General features: G+C 42.9%; 1 protein-coding gene across 12 annotated transcripts in view; it reads right to left on the bottom strand.

Annotated features, from left to right (window-relative positions):
* Positions 1 to 21,668, bottom strand: part of FANCD2 (FA complementation group D2) — a 97,475-nt gene that overhangs the window by 37,560 nt on the left and 38,247 nt on the right. For 9 of the 12 annotated variants that reach the window (XR_004437006.1, XM_033210635.1, XM_033210634.1 and 6 more), the window contains 8 exons: positions 21,315 to 21,423; positions 21,048 to 21,083; positions 15,907 to 16,050; positions 14,569 to 14,703; positions 13,118 to 13,249; positions 10,039 to 10,149; positions 2,573 to 2,682; positions 463 to 523 (listed from right to left, as the gene is read on the bottom strand). Coding sequence is in view for 11 of the 12 variants with exons in the window: in XM_033210635.1 (XP_033066526.1) it covers positions 463 to 523; positions 2,573 to 2,682; positions 10,039 to 10,149; positions 13,118 to 13,249; positions 14,569 to 14,703; positions 15,907 to 16,050; positions 21,048 to 21,083; positions 21,315 to 21,423 (838 nt within the window). In the remaining variant the exon portion in view is untranslated. Of the gene's footprint in view, positions 1 to 462; positions 524 to 2,572; positions 2,683 to 10,038; positions 10,150 to 13,117; positions 13,250 to 14,568; positions 14,704 to 15,906; positions 16,051 to 18,718; positions 18,879 to 21,047; positions 21,084 to 21,314; positions 21,424 to 21,668 lie in introns of those variants that run through there. The other 3 variants (XM_033210638.1, XM_033210639.1, XM_033210642.1) reach the window with 3 other exon arrangements.

Genomic DNA, 21,668 nt, shown 5'->3' with positions numbered 1-21,668 from the left:
TTCAGGAAAACTTTTTCAAAAAAAGCACTTTCTGGTGAACTCACAGTGACTAGAAGCAATTCCTCAGTTACTCATAAACATATCCAATTACATTATAAGAACTCGGCCGGGCGAGGTGACTCACGCCTATAATCCCAGCACTTTGGGAGGCCGAGGCAAGTGGATCACTTGAGGTCAGGAGTTCAGGACCAGCAGGGCCAACATGGTGAAACCTCATCTCTACCAAAAATATAAAAAATTAGCCGGGTGTGGTGGTGTGGACCTGTATTCCCAGCTACTCTGGAGGCTGAGGCAGGAGAATCGCTTGAACCTGGGAGGCGGAGGTTGCAGTGAGCTGAGATCTTGCCACTGCACTCCAGCTTGGGTGACAGAGCGAGACTCTCTCAAAAAAAAAAAAAGAAAGAAAGAAAGAAAGGAAAGAAAGGAAAGAAAGGAAAGAAAGAAAGAAAGAAAAGAACTCACCTGTGTGCACTGCTCATTGCTCAGGTTGGCTCTCTCTTCGGTCAAACTACATGATTCACTTCTAAAAACAAAGCGTTTTAATTTTACTTTTGTAATATCTTGTAGCAACTGCCAATAAGTTTAAGATTCTGACTTCCCTAGGGTAGGGTAAAGATAAAAGTGCATGAAGGCAGGGAAGAGTATTTATTTTGTCCATACAAAATACAGATTAGAGCAAAGGATGGTTATTTTATATATTTTTTTCTTTTCTCTTTTCCGTACATATTTTTTAAGGGCAAATTAGCAATAATTAGAGCAAGTACTTAATTAGTGTATATTATGTGTTAGACATTTCAACGACTCTATGAGGTAAATCCCATTATTATCCTTATTGCAGATGTGAGTCTACAAAGGCAAAGAGATAAAGTAACTTACCCAAGGTAATTCAGCTAATTTGACCCTGGGCAAGCAGTATGGCTTCAGTGAAGGAACTCTTAACCAATACACTCTGCGACCTCTTCCCATTATTAATGTGTGTCACAGGGGAGCAATGACTATCTGAGCCGGTGGCGACTGGGGTAGGGTTAAGGGGAGAATTTACTAAGACAGTTGTAGGTAAAGAAAGACAGATTTCTTAGAGAAAGTATAAAAATACGTTGCAAGAAAGCAATGGGCAGCCAGCAATAGAGGAGCTGACTGCAAGGAACCAAAGGCTTGCTGGGGATTTACGGAGTAGCATTTATGATGTATGCTGTATGCTGAAGAGGGCTTTGTGTAGTACTGATAATGCCAAAGTTGCAGTGAGCTAACTTGCAGGTGTCTGGTGATAAGTCAGGCGCAGGAGGGCTGCATGTCCTGCACCATGAAAAAAGGCAGACTTATATACTCATACTCTGTCTTTGCTTTCTTTGCTCCCACCACTCTGACTCCTTTTCCCTAATTAGGATTCCACAATGTGGATTCTAAAGATGTCTCCGAAAATAATTTCCAAGGAGCATGAACTGAAATCCAATGTTGGTTTGTAATGGCAACATCTTATCAAGCCCCCAAACCAATATTTCTTTAGATTCTACAAATGGGGACTCAAAGAACAAGGTGAGGGGAAATCCACAAGATCTTGTTTGTACCAAATGTATAAAGTTCCCGACAGGAATGACACAGCAATGTAGACACCTGCATTGTCTAGTGCCTATATCAGGAGCAGATAAAGAAAAACGCATTCTAAAAGAATCAGGAGCCAGGCGCGGTGGCTCAAGCCTGTAATCCCAGCACTTTGGGAGGCCGAGACGGGCGGATCACGAGGTCAGGAGATCGAGACCATCCTGGCTAACATGGTGAAACCCCGTCTCTACTAAAAAATACAAAAAACTATCCGGGCGAGGTGGCGGGCGCCTGTAGTCCCAGCTGCTCGGGAGGCTGAGGCAGGAGAATGGCGTGAACCCGGGAGGCAGAGCTTGCAGTGAGCTGAGATCCGGCCACTGCACTCCAGCCTGGGTGACAGTGCGAGACTCCGTCTCAAAAAAAAAAAAAAAGAATCAGGGCTCCCTTTTTGTGCAAAGATTTCTAGAGTTTTACCTCTAGACAATCCTTAATTTTTTTTTTTTTTTGAGACGGAGTCTCACTCTGTCGCCCGGGCTGGAGTGCAGTGGCCGGATCTCAGCTCACTGCAAGCTCCGCCTCCCGGGTTCACACCCTTCTCCTGCCTCAGCCTCCCGAGTAGCTGGGACTACAGGCGCCCGCCACCTCGCCCGGCTAGTTTTTTGTATTTTTTAGTAGAGACGGGGTTTCACAGTGTTAGCCAGGATGGTCTCGATCTCCTGACCTCATGATCTGCCCGTCTCGGCCTCCCAAAGTGCTGGGATTACAGGCTTGAGCCACGGCGCCTGGCCGACAATCCTTAATTTTTAACCACAGACTGTAATAGCTAGGATCACAATCCAGCAAAAAATATACATGGTATTACATACAGTCACGATTAGAAGGGAACATGGAAAAGTAACAAAACACATTTGCTCATTTCTCTCATAGTTGCAACGTCTACTGTTAAAATGATGTCTATAAGATGTAACACTTCATTAGTTAGCAAGATTAACTGATCTCAAACCACAGAAGTCAGAATTTCCATGTGTACCTGTCTGCTGCCATGATGCCAGCCATGGTGACAGCACCAATAATCCCAATGAGTTTGTACTTGAATACGGTGCTAGAGAGCTGCTTTCTTATCACCAAGTGCATGTCATCCTGCAATGAGATGATGAAGAAAGATGAAAATGCTGGAATGGCACAGCAAAAGAAGGTATGGCTTTTATCGTTTACTTTTTTTTTTGAGAGGCAGTTTTGTTCTTGTTGCCCAGGCTAGAGTGCAAAGACACAATCTCTGCTCACTGCAACCTCTGCCTCCCAGGTTCAAACGATTCTCCTGCCTCAGCCTCCTGGGTAACTAGGATTACAGGCGCCCGCTACCACGACCGGCTAATTTTGTATTTTTAGTAGAGATGGGGTTTCACCATGTTGGCTAGGCTGGTGTTGAACTCCTGACCTCAGGTGATCCACCCGCCTTGGCCTTCCAAAGTGCTGGGATTACAGGTGTGAACCATCATAACTAGCCCTGTGTGTCTTTAACAAGTCAATTCATCTCTCCAAGTTTTAATGTTTATATCAGTGAAATGGGGAAGTTTTTTTTTTTTTTTTTTGAGACAAAGTCTCGCTCTGTCACCCAGGCTGGAGTGCAGTGGCACCATCTTGGCTCACTGCAAGCTCTGCCTCCCGGGTTTACACCATTCTTCTGCCTCAGCCTTCTGAGTAACTGGGACTACAGGCACCCACCACCACGCCTGGCTAATTTTTTGTATTTTTAGTAGAGACGGGGTTTCACCGTGTTAGTCAGGATGGTCTCGATCTCCTGACCTTGTGACCTACCCACCTTGGCCTCCCAAAGTGCTGGGATTACAGGTGTGAGCCACTGCGCCCGGCCCGAAATGTGGAAGGTTGTTTTAAGGATTAGAGATAAATTATAAAAAACTTCTAGAACATGAGAACACTTGGACACAGGAAGGGGAACATCACACACCGGGGCCTGTCATGGGGTCGGGGGAGCAGGGAGGGATAGCGTTAGGAGATATACCTAATGTAAATGATGAGTTAACGGGTGCAGCACACCAACATGGCACATGTATACATATGTAACAAACCTGCACGTTGTGCACATGTATCCTAGAACTTAAAAAGAAAAAAAAAAAAAAAACCTTATAGAACAGTGCCTGGCACATGACATTCAATAATAATATATTTTATTTTATTTTATTTATTTTTTATTTTTTATTTTTTTCCTGAGACGGAGTGTTGCTCTATCACCCAGGCTGGAGTGCAGTGGCATGATCTTGGTTCACTGCAAGTTCCGCCTCCTGGGTTCACGCCATTCTATTGTCTCAGCCTCCCAAGTAGCTGGGACTACAGGTGCCTGCCACCACGCCTGGCTAATTTTTTGTAATTTTAGTAGAGACAGGGTTTCACCGTGTTAGCCAGGATGGTCTCGATCTCCTGACCTTGTGATCCGCCCGCCTCGGCCTCCCAAAGTGCTGGGATTACAGGTGTGAGCCACTGCACCCAGCCAATAATATCTTTTATTGTTATTATTTCTATAAGGATATGAAAATTATCATAACGTTGATGACTGCTCAGCTAAAATAATGAACTAGAATAAAATACTCAAGTAAAGATTTAAACATGGAGGCAAGGCTGGGCCAAGTGGCTTATACCTGTTATCCTAACACTTTGGGAGGCTGAGGCGGCTGAATTGCTTGAACCCAGGAGTTCAAGACCAACCTGGTAACATGGCAAAACCTCGTTTCTACAGAAAATACAAAAACTAGCCAGCTGTGGTGGTGCATGCCTGAGGTCCTGGCTACTCGGAATGCTGGCGTGGGAGGATCACCTGAGCCTGGGAAGTCAAGAATACAGTGAGCCAGGATCACGCCACTATACTCTAGCCTGGGTGACAGAGCCAGACACTGTCTCAAAATAAAATAAAATAAAATAAAATAAAATAAAAAAATATTGCTGAAAAACATTAAAGACATAAGTAAACAGAAAGAGCTATTGTCTTTACGGACTGGAAGACACTCAATATTGTTAAGATGACAATACCATTCAAAGTGATTCAGCGCAATCCTTATCAAAGTCCCACAACACGTTTTGCAGAAATAGAAAGATCCATACCAAAATTCACATGGAATTTCAAGGGACCCCAAACTGCCAAAACCTTGAAAAAGAACAAATTTGGAGGGCTCACACTTCCTGATTTCAATATCAATACAAAGCTACAGTAGTCAAAACAGTGTGGTGATGGCAGGACAGACATACAGACCAATGAAACAGAACACAGAGTTCAAAGATAAGCCGTCATATATGTGACAAATTGATTTTTGACAAAGGTGCCAAAATCATTTCAATGGTGAAAGGATCATTTTTTCAACAAATGGCACTGGAAAAACTGGATATCCATCTGCAAAAGAATGAAGTTAAATCCTTAAAATATTAAAATATGCTATATACAAAAATTAACACAAAGTGGATCAAAGACCTAAATTTAAGAGCTAAAACTTTCTCTTAGAAGAAAATAAAAGAAAATCTTCATGACCTTGGATTCGGCAATGGTATCTTAAGCATGACAACCAAAAGGACAAGCAACACAGGAAAAAAAATTGATAGAGTGTGGGTCGCACAGCTTTGGAGTGGCAGTCTTCGTGGCGCCAGTGACGATAAAGAGAATTAAATATGGGTGATGTTCACTGGGGCCTATCATGGGGAGGGGGGAGGAGGGAGGGATTGCATTGGGGAGTTATACATGATATAAACGTCATGCACATGTACCCTAGAACTTAAAGTATAATAAATAAAAAAAAAAAAAAAAAAAAAAATATGGGTGATGTTGAGAAAGGTAAGAAGATTTTTGTTCAGAAGTGTGCCCAGTGCCACACCGTGCAAAAGGGAGGCAAGCACAAGACTGGGCCTAATCTCCATGGTCTCTTCGCGCAGAAGACAGGTCAGGCCATTGGATTCTCTTACACAGACGCCAAGAAGAACAAAGGCATCACCTGGGGAGAGGAAAAACTGATGGAGTATTTGGAGAATCCCAAGAAGAAAAATGATCTTTGCCGGAATTAAGAAGGCAGAAAGAAGCCGGGCGCGGTGGCTCACGCCTGTAATCCCAGCACTTTGGGAGGCCGAGGCGGGCGGATCACGAGGTCAGGAGATCGAGACCATCCTGGCTAACATGGTGAAACCTCGTCTCTACTAAAAATACAAAAAATTAGCCAGGCGTGGTGGCGCGTGCCCGTAGTCCCAGCTACACTGGAGGCGGAGGCAGGAGAATTGTGTGAACCCAGGAGGCGGAGCTTGCAGTGAACCGAGATGGTGCCACTGCACTCCAGCCTGGGCGACAAAGTAAGACTCCGTCTCAAAAAAAAGAAAAAGAAAATGAAAAAAATAGATAAATTTGACTTTATTGAAACTAAATACTTTTGGGCATCAAAGGACACTATCAAGGGAGTAAAAACCCATAGAATGGGAGAAAATATTTGCAAATCATGTATCTGAGAAGGGATCAATATCCAGAATATATAAATAACTCCTATACCTCAATGGCGACAAAAACCTAATTTAAAAATGGGCAAAGGGCTGAGCACAGTGGCTCATGCCTGTGATGCCAGCACTTTGGGAGGCAGAGGTGGGTGGATCTCCTGAGCTCAAGTGTTCCAGACCAGTCTGGGTAACATGACGAAACCTCATGTCACCAAAATTACAAAAAATTAGCTGGGCATGGTAGTGCATGCACTACCATGTGGTCCCAGATACTCAGGAGGCTGACATGGGAGGATCGCTTGAGCCTGGGAGGTGGAGGTTGCAGTGAGCCAAGATCACACCACTGCACTCCAAAGTGTGTGACAGAGTGAGACCCCATCTCTAAAACAAAACAAACAAAAATGGGTAAAGGCCTTGAATAGACATTTCTACAAAAATATAGAAATCGCCAAGAAGTACGTGAAAAGATGCTTAACATCATTAGTCATTAGGAAATACAAATCAAACCACAATGAGATACCACTTTGTACTCATCAGAATGATTACAATTAAAAAATAGGGCCTGGCGAGGTGGCAGGTACCTGTAGTCCCAGGTACTCAGGAGGCTGAGTTGGGAAGACTGCTTAACCACGGGATTTTCAGGTTGCAGTGAAGTATGATTGCGCCACTGCACTGCAGCTTGGGTGATAGAGCAACACCCTATCTAAAAATAATAATAATTGTTTATATTAATTAATTAATAAAAATCAAAAGCAATTTTTAAGAAAGGAAAATAAATGTTGGCAAGGATATGGAGAAAGTGGAACCTACATACATTGTTGGTGGGAATGTAAAATTATGCAGCTGCTATGGAAAGCAGTTTGGTGGTTCCTCAAAATGGTAAACATATGGTCATCATATGATCCAGCAATTCCACTCTTAGAAACATACCCTAAAGAACTGAAGACAGCCGGGCGCAGTGGCTCAAGCCTGTAATCCCAGCACTTTTGGAGGCCAAGACGGGCGGATCACGAGGTCAGCAGATCGAGACCATCCTGGCTAACATGGTGAAACCCCGTTTCTACTAAAAAATACAAAAAACTAGCCGGGCGAGGTAGCAGGTGCCTGTAGTCCCAGTTACTCAGGAGGCTGAGGCAGGAGAATGGCGTAAACCCAGGAGGCGGAGCTTGCAGTGAGCTGAGATCTGGCCACTGCACTCCAGCCCGGGCGACAGAGCGATACTCCGTCTCAAAAAAAAAAAAAAAAAAGAACTGAAGACAGAGACTCAAACAAATATTTGTAAACCAATGGTCACAGCAACATTATTCAAATGGCCAAAAGGTGGAAACAACCCAATAGTCCATCAATGGATGAATGGATAAACAAAACGTGTTATAAACAAAGAATGGGGGCTGGGTGCAGTGGCTCACGCCTGCAGTCCTAGCACTTTGGGAGGCCGAGGCAGGCGGATCACCTGAGGTGAGGAGTTCGAGACCAGCCTGGCCAATATGGCAAAATCTCATCTCTACTAAAAATACAAAACTTAGCCGGGCGTGGTGGTGCGCGCCTATAACCCCAGCTACTTGGGAGGCTAAGGCAAGAGAACTGCTTGAACCCAGGAGGCAGAGATTATGGTAAGCCAAGGTTGTGCCATTGCACTCAAGCCTGGGCAACAGAGTGAGACTCCGTCTCTACAAAACAAAACAAAACAATAACAAAAACAAAGAATGGAATCATTACACCTGTAATGGGAATAAAGTTCTGATGCATGCTACAACATACGTGAACTTTGAAAATATTATGCTAAGTGAAATAAGTGAGACACAAAAGGATACATATCGTATGAATCCATTTATATGAGGCATCTAGAATGAACAAATCCATAGACAGAATGTGATTAGTGATTATTAGAGGGTGGGGAGAGGAAGATGGTGAATTATTGCCTAATGGGTACAAAGTTTGCTTGGGACGATCAGAAAGTTCTAGAAATGGATAGTGGTAATGGTTGTATAACACTGTGAATATACTTAATGCTACTAAATTGTACCCTTAAAAACAGCTTAAATATTCTATTTTATGTTATGTATATTTATCAAAATTCAAAAATAAAATACAATGATGAAGTAGCTTTATATCGCTGATTTGAAGGAATCTCCAAAATAAACTGCTAAATGCAAAAGGTAAGATGTAGAACAAGAAGGGAAAGGAAACTACAGGTAAATACAAATTTGTAAATTCTCAGAACATCTCAGAAGGTTATAAAGTGGAAGACAAACCAGGTGCCTAGAGGAGAGAAGAAGTGAGAGTTATTTTTCACTGGATACCCTTCTATATATTTTGAATTTTGTTTTTTTTTTTTTTTTTTGAGACGGAGTCTTGCTCTGCCGCCCAGGCTGGAGTGCAGTGGCCGGATCTCAGCTCACTGCAAGCTCCGCCTCCCGGGTTCACGCCATTCTCCTGTCTCAGCCTCCCGAGTAGCTGGGACTACAGGCGCCCGACTTGTCGCCCGGCTAGTTTTTTGTATTTTTTAGTAGAGACGGGGTTTCACCGTATTAGCCAGGATGGTCTCGATCTCCTGACCTCGTGATCCGCCCGTCTCGGCCTCCCAAAGTGCTGGGATTACAGGCTTGAGCCACCGCGCCCGGCCTTGTTTTGAATTTTGTATGACGCATGTATATTACCTAGTCCAAAATTTTTTTTTTAATTAAAAAAATGTGCTGACTGGGGATCCAAGAAAGGGGGGGAAGAAAAGATAAAAAAATATGCTGGTTGTTCAAAGCCACAGTCCAGTATGAATTATTGCCACAAAGTAGCACTAAAGATACAAACGAGTTACAAGTTACAATTCCAATCTAATCTTTCCTTTTTATTTATTTATTTATTTAGAGATGGAGTCTCATTCTCTTGCCCAGGCTGGAATGCAGTGACACAATCATGGCTCACTGGAGCCTCAACTCCCTGGTCTCAATGGATCCTCCTACCTCAGCCTCCTGAGTAGCTAGGATTACAGGTGTGTGCCACCACACCTGGCTAATTTCTGTATGTTTTTGTAGAAATGGGGTTTCACCATGGTGCCCAGGCTGGTCTCAGACTCCTGGGCACATGTGATTCGCCTGCCTTGGCCTCCCAAAGTGCTGGGATTACAGCCTGGCTTTTTCAGTAAATGGTGTCCACAAACGAAAGCAAGCCCACGTGAAGTTCACATTAGATGGAGATGTTTCTTAGGAAACAAGGCAATTCTGTGTCCCCACTGCACTCAGAACCTGAACAGTTTCATGGTTATCTGATCACAGACCCATCTCTTCCCTAACAGACAAAGCTTTTCGAGGGCAGAGGATCTAATATATCAGTGCCTGGCACAGGATAGGCACTTAATGTTTGTGTTAAGAATTAAAAAATGCTGGTACTATGGCTATTTCCACTACTACACACTAGCAAATCTATCATTTGCTTGTTTGTTTGTTTTTTTCCTAGCAAATTTCAAGTAAAGAGGTTTAAAACTGGCCGGGCACGATGGCTCAAGCCTGTAATCCCAGCACTTTGGGAGGCCGAGACGGGCGGATCACGAGGTCAGGAGATCGAGACCATCCTGGCTAACACGGTGAAACCCCGTCTCTACTAAAAATACAAAAAATTAGCCGGGCAAGGTGGTGGGCGCCTGTGGTCCCAGCTACTCAGGAGGCTGAGGCGGGAGAATGGCGTGAACCCGGGAGGCGGAGGTTGTAGTGAGCTGAGATCCGGCCACTGCACTCCAGCCTGGGCAACAGAACAAGACTCTGTCTCAAAAAAAAAAAAAAAAAGAGGTTTAAAATTAATACAAAGTAGTAAAATTACAAAAATTAGCCGGGTATGGTGGCATGTGCCCGTAGTCCCAGCTACTTGGGAGGCTGAGGCAGGATAATAGCTTGAGCCCAGGAGGTGGAGGTTGCACTGAGCCGAGATCGTGCCAACTGCACTCCAGTCTAGGAGACAGAGCTAGATTCCGTTTCAAAAAAAAAAAAAAAAAAAAGAATATTTCCCAACATTGCCTCTTACCTGGATGTGGCTGCTGGCTTCATTCTGTTTACTAAATGCCAGTGTGCTGAGAACATAGAAGACTTTTCGTATTTGCTGAGGGGATATGTTATCCAGATAATCTAAAATGCCCTGTGGAAAAAATGATGCCAACAATGAGGCTAGCAGCTAACATTTTTCCCTTAAAAATCAAAAAATTAAAATTCCTGTAAAAAAGGCACACATAGATAGCCAGGTATCTAAAACTTTTTAGCTCCCTTAAAAGCTCAAGTTCTAAAAGCTATGCTCAGAGCCCAAAGGTTTGATAGACTGGAAATAAACTGAGAAAATTCTTCCAGCTTTCTAAGTCTCTTATCAGAGACTAGGAACTAACTATCAGGAAAGATAAAGTTATCCTCTTCACTCTAAACCACAATCCTGGGCTTTAGTCATCTACTGCTTAGTCATTCTAATGCACCTCCCAGTTCTTAGTATTCTTTACCTCCACCTTTCCCCTTTTTTCAGTGAAAACAATATTCTACCAAAAGTTATGTCTTTACCCTATTCCTTGCCATATCATCCCTTCCCAGCTTCTACTCCATGAATTATTTCTCCTTTCTCTACAGATCTCGAAGGAGTCACAAGGAAACTACTTACTTTGCAACCGTGGGAAATGTTTCAGCTTTTCTCATCTGTAACATGGCGATAATAATAGCTATACTACCTTTCATGGTTTGTCTGAGGATAAAGTAATAAAACAGCTTTGAAAACTTTTAATTAGTTTCTAAAAATCTCCATTTCTTCCTCTCTATTGAATTCTTTCTCTCAGCCTAAAAGCGATCTCAAGCCTCCTCATCTAAAAAAATCTCCCTTGTGGCCGGGCGCGGTGGCTCACACTTCTAATCCCAGCACTTTGGGAGGCCGAGACAGGCAGATCACGAAGTCAGGAGATTGAGACCATCCTGGCTAACACGGTCAAACCCCATCTCTAAAAATACCAAAAATTAGCCAGGCGTGGTGGCGGCCACCTGTAGTCCCAGCTACTCGGGAGGCTGAGGCAGGAGAACGGTGTGAACCCGGGAGGCGGAGCTTGCAGTGAGCCAAGATCGCGCCACTGCACTCCAGCCTGGGGGACAGAGCAAGACTCCGTCTCAAAAAAAAAATCTCCCTTGCAACTAGCTTCTTTCTCAAGCTACTTTTCTTATTCTGTCCTCTTTGATGCTTCTCAACATTGACTCTATTCCCCAAGTCTTCAAGTTACTGCTCTCTGGCTTCCAACCTTATAATTCAATTAACACTGTTCTCTCAGAGGTTGCCAGAGGTATCATAATTGCCAAAGACAATAGCCTCTGCTCCATCTTCAACCTCTACAGTATCCAGCACTGGAGATAAATCCCTCGCTTTTTGACAGAGTTTCGCTCTTCTCGCCTAGGCTGGAGTGTGATGGCATGATCTCAGCTCACTGCAGCCTCCACCTCCTGGGTTCAAATGATTCTCCTGCCTCAGCCTCTCGAGTAGCTGGGATTACAGGCATGCACCACCATGCCCAACTAATTTTTGTATTTTTAGTAGAGGTTTAGGGGGTTTTTCCGTGTTGGTCAGGCTGGTCTTGAACTCCTAACCTCAGGTGATCCGTCCGCCTCGGCCTCCCAAAGTGCTGGGATTACAGGTGTGAGCCACCGTGCCCAGCTATCCTCTTCTAAACTTCTATGGTCTTCTGCCTCAAAATTACCTCAGTTGAGCTCACATTTATATGGTTCTGAATATCCAAACTAAATCTTCCACCAAAGGGTGCCCCACAGGGTTCCAAACCAGAATTTCCAACTATCCACTAACCACCTACATGTGGCTATCCCATAGTGAACTCATCATACTTCCTACAGAAGACGCACTCCCCTCCTGGTCTCTGGAAACAGCACAACCATTCACCTGGTTTCCTAACATGAAAAACTCGGACCTAGTTTTCCTGTTTCTCATTGCCATATATTCTCTTTTTTTTTTATTTTTTGAGACGGAGTCTTGCTCTGTCACCCAGGCTGGAGTGCAGTGGTGCGATCTCGGCTCACTGAAAGCTCTGCCTCCCAGGTTCAAGTCATTCTCCTGCCTCAGCCTCCCAAGTAGCTGGGACTACAGGTGCCCACCACCATGCCCAGCTAATTTTTGTGTTTTTAGTAGAGACGGGGTTTCACCGTGTTAGCCAGGATGGTCTCGATCTCCTGACCTCGTGATCCACCCGTCTTGGCCTCCCAAAGTGCTGGGATTACAGGTGTGAGCCACCGCACCTGCCACATATTCTTAATAGTCACCAAGTCATGTTAATTCTAACACCAAATTGTCTCTTAAGCCATCATTTCTTCTACATTCCCGTGACCAAAATCTGGCCCTTACTCTCACTGCCTTAGACCCTTTCAGCAGTCTCTAATCCACCCATCATATAGCCTACTGAGTTATCTCTGAATGCTGAGCAGATTAAATCAACTCTGTGTAAAAACTGGTAATAGCTCCCTAATGTCTAGAACATAAAGTTGAAACTCTTTAGCATGTTATTTGAGACCCTTTGCAAATGGGCCTGTCCTATGTCTTACCAGCCTTGCCTCCTATCACTCTTCTCCATATATATCCTATTCTCCAGTCATGCTTGTTTGCTTCTCATTCCTCAGTCACACCATTGACTTGGGCACCAGTTTGTTTCTGCTCAAACTCTTCTCTGCTTAGAACACAACTTCCCATACTTTCTCTTGTCAGTCATTCCCATCCTTCAGCAATCACTCAAATCGCCTCTTTGAAGAATTCTCCAGCTTCCCAGGCTAAATTTAATTATTCTTGCTCTGTTTTAGCTACAGTACTTTACCAGAGAATTCACCATATTGTATTTATAGTGACTTGCTTAGGTGTCTTAGTCTTTAACATCAAAGGCAAGGACCTACTTTACACCCACAGCACCCAGAATAAAGCTTAGCCTGTAGGTTAGGTATAAAGAAGTGTTTGCTGAATGAATCAACACATAGATAGAATAGTCACTTTTTATTTATATTACTTGCCCATCATCTCACCTCCTTCCCACCTCCTCCCACCAATTAACAGTATTCAATATCTAAAGTAAAAGAAGCCAATAAGATACCTTTACAAAGACAGCATTCATCATCATAGCAGACGGGTTTAACACTACCAACTCTAGGAGGACATCTAACGCGGTATCAACTTCAGCTTCATTCCCACTGCAGATATGGGTCACTAAGGCACCAACCACCTCCTATACAGAGGAGAGTCAACAGGACAATGTAAAACAAAATATGGGATGGCCATTCTAAAGGGATTCACCCCCAAGGCCTCTCCAATCTCTACTTCATTAAAATCACAATCAACCCAATCCCATCATCTATTATCTAGTTTTCATTAATGTTGGCTTCAGGAGATTTAGGAATATGCCAGCGTAACTTTACCATCCCATCTTGACCTATTTCCCATATTTTATCGGTGAGCACTACCTAAGCCCTCCTGATTTTGCTCCTTGGCATAGTTTTCCTCTTTCTTGTTCCCACATGGGTTAAATTTTACCCTTTAAGTTGAGGTTGTACAAGATCAGTTGAAATTTCTCAAAATGATGGCACTCAAGGATTAAAAGCTTTAAAGGCTTTCTTTATATAGTACTGGCTAGACTTGCATGTTTCCAAGCAAACATGGATCATGAGAGTGTCTCTAAGACATTAAGAAGGTTCAAAAATGTCTTAGATGCCATTCTCCCTTTATACTGTCACTGTGTAATAGTCATAACAGAATTATATTCTCAACTGCAGCAGCTACCTCATGTCAGCTGCAACTACTGCTCTACTTTAAATGTTTAAAATTTTTTTACAAATCTTCATTTTAAAATTTCCATTCAAATGTGTTTTAACATCGTCAATAATAGGAAGAATATATGTAAAAATACAAAATAAGACACTGTTCTTTACTTGCTTTCATAAACATTTTCCACAAATACAGTCCCTCCTCTCTGGATATATGCTATTAAAATGTGTCTTGGCTGGGCCCGATGGCTCATGCCTGTAATCCCAGCACTTTGAGAGGCCGAGGCAGGCGGATCACCTGAGGTCAGGAGTTCGGGACTAACCTGGCCAACATGGTGAAACTCTGTCTCTACTAAAAATACAAAAAATTAGCCAGTTGTGGTGGTGTGTGCCTTTAATCACAGCTACTCAGGAGGCTGAGACAGGAGAATCGCTTGAACCTGGGAGGCAAAAGTTGCAGTGAGCCGAGATCATGCCACTGCACTCCAGCCTGGACATGAAGAGCAAAACCCCGTCTCAAAACAAAACAAAACAAAAAAAGTGTCTCATGTTTTGAAATAGATCTGGATCTTAATTTCAGACAGAATTTTAGAGCTCAGAACACAGAGTTAGATCCACCAGTCAAGTCTCTTAATTTCATTAAGGCTGGGAGTAGAATTGAGCTTTCCTGAGACCCAGTTCAGAGTTCCTTCCCCTTTAGTAAGTTCCAACCAACAAGAAATAAACATCAGATTATTTTCCCTTCCCCTGTTCCCCCCTTGCCAAAATAAATGTTTCAACATACCTGCTGGCAGTACGTGTCAAAAAACTTAAATGCATATTTGTATAGGAGACTGCCAAATGAAATTATACTCTGGTCTAGAGAGTGAAGCAAACTCTGAGCCAGAGACAGAATGGATGAACACATATCCTTAAGAACCTTGAGTGGGGAAGAGTAGAGAGAGAAAAGGAGCTATAAGAAGCAGTTAGTACACAAGCTAAGAGTTAACTTATCCTTTTGGAATGTCAGACTTCTCCTTCCTAACTCTTACTTTAACTTAGGAAATCTTAATCTTTGCTTTACACAAAAATAATCCTTCACCATTCCGAGATTACTCTCAGCATCAATGGGATTCCACGTTTGGATAATAATTGACCTTTAAGCTTAAAGAAGTTAAATTATAAGGCTAATAGAACATTCATATCTGCTCAATTTGGGATTGGAGGCCAGATCTTCTAAATCCCAGTTTCCCCATGCAATCACACTACCCCCCACCCAGGGATGTTCCACCTTGCTTATAATTTGAAGTTGGTCTATAAGGTTCAATGCTAACTAAACTGATTTTTTTAAAAGAAGATCAAGAAGAGAAGTGATCATACCCTACCAATAATGTAATATACATAGACATTAATAGACCCAGACTAAATAACCAGTTAAAAAGCATAGCTTCCTTATTGATATCGTAAGTTTTAAAAATCTTATATTTAGTACTCAGCTGGGTATAATGCTTTATTGGGGAAAATACAATGAAAAATTACATATGGTTTCTGTGTCTAGAAAATTACAGCCCAAAACATATACAACTGGCAGAAATAAACACAGAAAGAACTGCAAGATAAAACAATACAACTGCTAAATCTATATATTTCTAAATGTAAAATTTAAGACCCAATGAGGTATTCTCATTAGCTCCTAACCCAAACCCCAAACAACTGGCCCATCCAGTTTTCTAAGTTCTATACTGTTAATACCCCGAATGTTCAGCTGGCAAAACACTATTCCCAGCTTATAAAATTCCACTTTGAATAATTTACATTTCCAGAGGAATTATCACCTAAATTTCACAGTTTTGAATGGCCAAAGAGTGACAGTTCAAATAGGTTCATATTTACATTTCTACTAGTTTCTACAGGCTGGTCCTTTTCCCCTCAAGGTTTTTGTAAGCTACTTAAATAGGATACGGAAGGTCAGTTTGTCAAAGTTGCAAACTGCATTGAGATAGACAATTAAAACAATTCATGCAAAAATAAAATTCAAAAATCTCAATGGGTTTGAACAATGGACTGAAATAAGATGAAATTTTACATGGGAGCTGTAAAGCTTTCCATTTTAGATTAAAGATCAATAGTCTCTGACACTTACTAAGTAATGAACAGAGAATGTACTCTGGAGCAGCTGTTCTTGAATGTAGCCTGATCGAATCTTATTTCTTAGCACCCTTTCAATGTACTTCTTTGTCTGAGTATTGGTGCTATAGATGATGAAAAGCATCACCAGGTCAAACACCTAATGTCAATAAATACGCAATAATAGAAAAACAGTTAACAAAACAGTACATTCGCTACAATGAAACAGCAGCTTTTCCCCGTTAAAAGACAGAATGGATAATGCTCATTTGTTCCACACACTCCCCTGTGAGTATCTACACTTTTCACAAAACCCAGAAATATTTTTCAGAGAAATAAAGTGCCACAACTATTAACCACTGGTACCTCTTAAGAATACAGAGGCCGGGCACGGTGGCTCACGCCTGTAATCCCAGCACTTTGGGAGGCCGAGGTGGGTGGATCACGAGGTCAGGAGATCGAGACCATCCTGGCTAACCCAGTGAAACCCCATCTCTACTAAAAATACAAAAAAATCAGCCAGGCCTAGCGGCGGGCCCCTGTAGTCCCAGCTACTCGGGAGGCTGAGGCAGGAGAATGGCGTGAACCCGGGAGGCGGAGCTGCACTCCAGCCTGGGGGCAGAGCGAGACTCTGTCTCAAAAAAAATAAAAAATAAAAAAATACAGAGCAGGCCAGGCATGGTGGCTCACGCCTGTAATCCCAGCACTTTGGGAGGCCAAGGCGGGCGGATCACAAGGACAGGAGATCGAGACCATCCTGGCTAACACGGTGAAACCCCATCTCTACTAAAAACACAAAAAATTAGCCGGGTGTGGCAGCGTGCGCCTGTAGTCCCAGCTGCTGGGGAGGCTGAGGCAGGAGAATGGCGTGAACCCAGAAGGCGGAGCTTGCAGTGAGCCAAGATGGCGCCACTGCACTCCAGCCTAGGTGACAGAGTGAGACTCTGTCTCAAAAAGAAAAAAAAAAAAAACAAAAGAATACAGAGCAATATACATGAAAGTGATATTATTACAGATGTAACTCTGAACATTTTGACATTTATTAAAAGAAAGATTCAATCACTTGCCAACTCCAGTGTGTATTTGTTGCCAACTACAGTATGTATTTTCACTATTATTAGGAAAATTACTAGGCCAGGCGAAGTGGCTCACGCCTGTAATCCCAGCAATTTGGGAGGCCGAGACAGGTGGATCATGCACGACCAGCCTGGCCAAGATGCTGAAACTCCGTCTCTACTAAAAATACAAAACTTAGCCAGGCAAGGTGGCATGCACCTGTAATCCCAGGTAGTTGGGAAGCTGAGGCAGGAGAATTGCTTGAACCCGGGTACCAGAGGTTGCAGTGAGCCAAGATCGAGCCACTGTACTCGAGCCTGGGTGACAGAGCAAGACTGTCTCAAAAAAAAAAAAAAAAGGAAAATTACTTTGTAAAAAGTTGGAAAGACGGCCAGGCGCAGTGGCTCAAGCCTGTAATCCCAGCACTTTGGGAGGCCGAGACGGGCGGATCACGAGGTCAGGAGATCGAGACCATCCTGGCTAACACGGTGAAACCCTGTCTCTACTAAAAAATACAAAAAAATAGCTGGGCAAGGTGCCGGGCGCCTGTAGTCCCAGTTACTGGGGAGGCTGTGGCAGGAGAATGGCGAAAACCTGGGAGGCAGAGCTTGCAGTGAGCTGAGATCCGGCCACTGCACTCCAGCCTGGGCGACAGAGCCAGACTCCATCTCAAAAAAAAAAGTTGGAAAGACTATAAATGCCATCAATACAGGAAAGATTCAATACATTATGATGGAGTTATTTTAATTTTTGGAATATTACACAGTCATCAAAAAGAATAAGCCATGCAGGGTGTGGTGGCTCATGCCTGTAATCCCAGCACTTTGGGAGGCCGAGGTGGGCAGATTACCTGAGGTCAGGAGTTTGAGACTAGCCTGGCCAACGTGGTGAAACCCCATCTCTACCAAAAATACTCACAAAAAAATTAGTCAGTCATGGTGGCAGGTGCCTGTAATCTCAGCTACTCGGGAAGTTGTGGCAAGTGAATCACTTATACCCGGGAGGTGGAGGTTACAGTGAGCCAAGATTATGCCACTGCGCTCCAGCCTAAGTGACAGAGCAAAGCTCTATCTTAAAAAAAATTTTTTTTAATTAAAAAATTAACAAACAAACAAAAAGAATAACCTAGAGTAGGGGTCTGCAACCCCTGGACCACAAAAGTCTGTGGTCTGCTAGGAACCAAGTGCACAGCAGGAGGTGAGGGGTGGTCAAGTGGGCATTACCACCTGAGATCCTTCTCCTGTCAAAATAGCAGCAGCATTAGATTCTCATGGGAGTGTGAACCCTATTGTGAACTGCACATGCACAGGATCTAGGCTGCACATTCCTTATGAGAATCTAAATAGTGCCTGATGATCTAAGGTGGAACTGTTTCATCCTGAAATCATGCCCTGACACAGTCTGTGGAAAAACTCTCTTCCATGAAACCAGTCCCTGGTGCCAAAAAGGTTAGGGACTGCTAAGCCATACTATATTTTTTGACAGAGAAAAGACATTCCTGATATGAAGCGGAAAAAACAGCAACCTGCAAAAGGATAATCCGGCTGGGCATGGTGGCTTATGCCTATAATCCCACTGCTTTGAGAGGCTGAGGAGGGAGGCTCACTTGAGCCCAGGAGGTTGAGGCAACAGTAAGCTATGATTATGCCACTGCACTCCAGCCTGGTGACAGAGTGAGACCCTGTCTCTTTAAACACCACCACCACCCATAATCATAGTTAAGATTCTGCTTTTGTAAAAATAATATATAAACATATATATGTGTAGGTATAAGAGTATACCTGTACTTCCACGCAATTACAGCTTGTATATGAAGAGAAAAAATTTGGAAGGATGATTATCCCTGAGGAATGGGACAGAGAGTGGAGAAAAACTGTATATTTTACATCTGTAGTTTCCTTGTGGGTTTTTCTCCACAATTAGCTTGTTTACCTAAGTTTAAAAAAGAAAAATTTGAGGACTGGGAGCAGTGGCTCATGCCTATAATCCCAGTACTTTGGGAGGCCCAAGCAGGAGGATCACTTGAAGCTAAAAATTTGAGACCAGGCCAGGTGCAGTGGCTCATGTCTGTAATCCCAGCACTTTGGCAGGCTGAGGTGGGCAGATCACGAGGTCAGGAGATCGAGACCATCCTGGCTAACACGGTGAAACCCTGTCTCTACTAAAAATACAAAAAAAAAATTAGCCAGGCCACGCCACTGCACTCCAGCCTGGGCGACAGAGTGAGACTCCGTTTCAGAAAAAAAAAAAAAAAAAAAATGTCAGACGAGTCTGGGCAACACAGCAAGACCTCATCTATATAAAAAATAAAAAAATTGGCCTGGCATGTTGGGTCACACCTGTAATCCCAGCACTTTGGGAGGTCGAGGTGGGCGGATCACCTGAGGTCAGGAGTTTGAGACCAGCCTGGCAAAAATGGTGAAATCCCGTCTCTACTAAAAATGCAAAAATTAGCTGGGCGTGGTGGCGGGCACCTATAATCCCAGGTACTAGGGAGGCTGAGGCAGGAGAACTGCTTAAACCCAGGGGGCGGAGGTTGCAGTGAGCTGAGATTGTGCCACATCACTCTAGCCTGGGCAAAAAAGCAAAACATCCTCTCAAAAAATAAATAAATAAAAATAATAAATAAATAAAACAATTAGCCAGGCCTGGTGGTGCTTGCCTGTAGTCCCAGCTACTCCGAAGATTGAGGTGGGAGGATCACTTGAACCCAGGAGTTTGAGGCTGCAGTGAGCTATGATGCTACCACCGCACTCCAGCTTGGGTGACAGAGCAAGACAGTCTCTTGAAAAACAAAACAAGACAAAAAAAAGAGAAAACATTGGGAGCGTATTCAGGGCAACTTGAGTCTATGCTTCCAGGAAAAAAAAAAAAAAAAACAGTTAAAAAGGAAATCAGGACAAACAAGAAAAAACAAAACAAATTTTACTGCTTCTCTTAACTGATTGCCCCACTCCTGAGGACACCAAAATTGAGTTATTAGACCAGAATACAGTCATAAAAGATAACAATGAAGACAAAGCAGACACTTGAAATATTTATGACAGGAGAAAAAATGTAAAGAAAAAATAAGAATAGAAATTATATTTATACAATGATTATGAATATGTAAAAATAGGAATGCAGGCAGCCACGGTGGTAAATTTATGTTTATCCAAAACCAAAAATAGTGTTGGAGTACTTTGATATTTTTCACCAGAAAAAATTCTGAATTTTCATTGCTTTATTCAGCATCATGAAAGTTTTTAAGATAGTCATCCAAAAATTGGCTAACACAACTAACAAAAATCCCACAAAACAGATTCCAACCAAAGAAAAATCTTTAAAGGCAACCAATCAAAACCTAAGGAACTCAATCATCTGGCTTTTTTTTTTTTGAGATGGAGTCTTGCATTGTTGCCCAGGCTGGAGTGCAGTGGTGTGTGACACCAGGCCAGGCTAATTTTTTATTTTTTTAGTTTTTTTTAGAGACAGGGTTTCGCTACATTGGCCAGGCTGGTCTCAAACTCCTGACCTCAGATCATCTGCCTGCCTCAGCCTCCCAAAGTGCTGAGATTATAGGCGTGAGCCACAGTGCCCAGCCAACCATCTGGCTTTTTGATGGAAGGTACTTCTAGAATAGAGACATAAGATCCAGTACCACTGCCTTGACAGTGGTCAGACTGATTTACTCCAGTCAGGTCTACATGGGCAAAGTAAAGTAAAACATGGAATGCCATTATCTTGACAGTGGTGCTGGGTGGAAGGAAGGGCAATTACGCAGATACAGGGACCTGAGACTCAAGTGGTTATTTTCTTCATCTCATCAGTGGGGACTTGGCTTCTTTGACTGCATCTTGATGTGCTTAGTTACACTGTTAGTATTTCCCCTTACGGATACTGTAGGCTTATTTTATAGCCAGAGTGAATAGAGGCAGGCTACCTGGCCGGTCGCCCCCTCAGATTATCTTCCCCAGACAGCTAATGTTTATTAGAGCAACTAGAGAAGAGAAAAAAAGAGTGACTGGAGGGAGGGGAAAGAAAGAAAGCGGGAAGGCAAGCTAGCCAACGTCATTACTTTTAAGTCTGCAGTACTGAAAATGCATAGTACATGAACATTACCTTGTGTTCAGACACTGAGGCAGTGTTTTCAATTGCCTGCAAAAACAGGAGAGTCACAAAAATATTACGACACATCAGCAAAACACGTTTCACCTTACTCAGCAAGCCCTGTTATGTCATCCAAGAGTCAATGTGTCCATATGGCAACCATGAGCTATCATTTCCACTTGAATTTTTGAGATTTTTATTTCAAGCTACCTCAGTTATACATCTGTCACTAATTGCCACTCATTTCCTCCTTGATAATCAAAGTTCCAAAGATCTCACCTTAATCCAGGCTTCTGAAATGGTTTTCTCATATCTAATAGCTGACTTTATTACATCAAAGAGGAGAATAACACAGCTCTGATCGCTGCTTTCTTGATTTCCTGAGGAACTACAAGTAGCAGAGAGGAAACAAATTACTGTTCTACCTACCAGAAAAGAACTTACAAGATCTGAGTTCTTGCTTAGTAGCCATGTACCCTGGAGCAAATGACAACCTCATGTATAAGATGGCTAATAAATTTGCACTGTAGTCTGTCTGGAATTGATCTGGATGGCTAAGAAAACATATAAACACATACATAATCACATACATATATGTAATTTGAAACACTATACAATACTAGATATAAATGT

Source organism: Trachypithecus francoisi, unplaced genomic scaffold (genome assembly GCF_009764315.1).
Source record: "Trachypithecus francoisi isolate TF-2019V2 unplaced genomic scaffold, Tfra_2.0 Lachesis_group0, whole genome shotgun sequence".
NCBI classification, from domain to species: Eukaryota; Metazoa; Chordata; class Mammalia; order Primates; family Cercopithecidae; genus Trachypithecus; species Trachypithecus francoisi.
The sequence above is the reverse complement of the archived record's forward strand: the minus strand, read 5'-3'. Positions and strand labels throughout refer to the sequence as shown.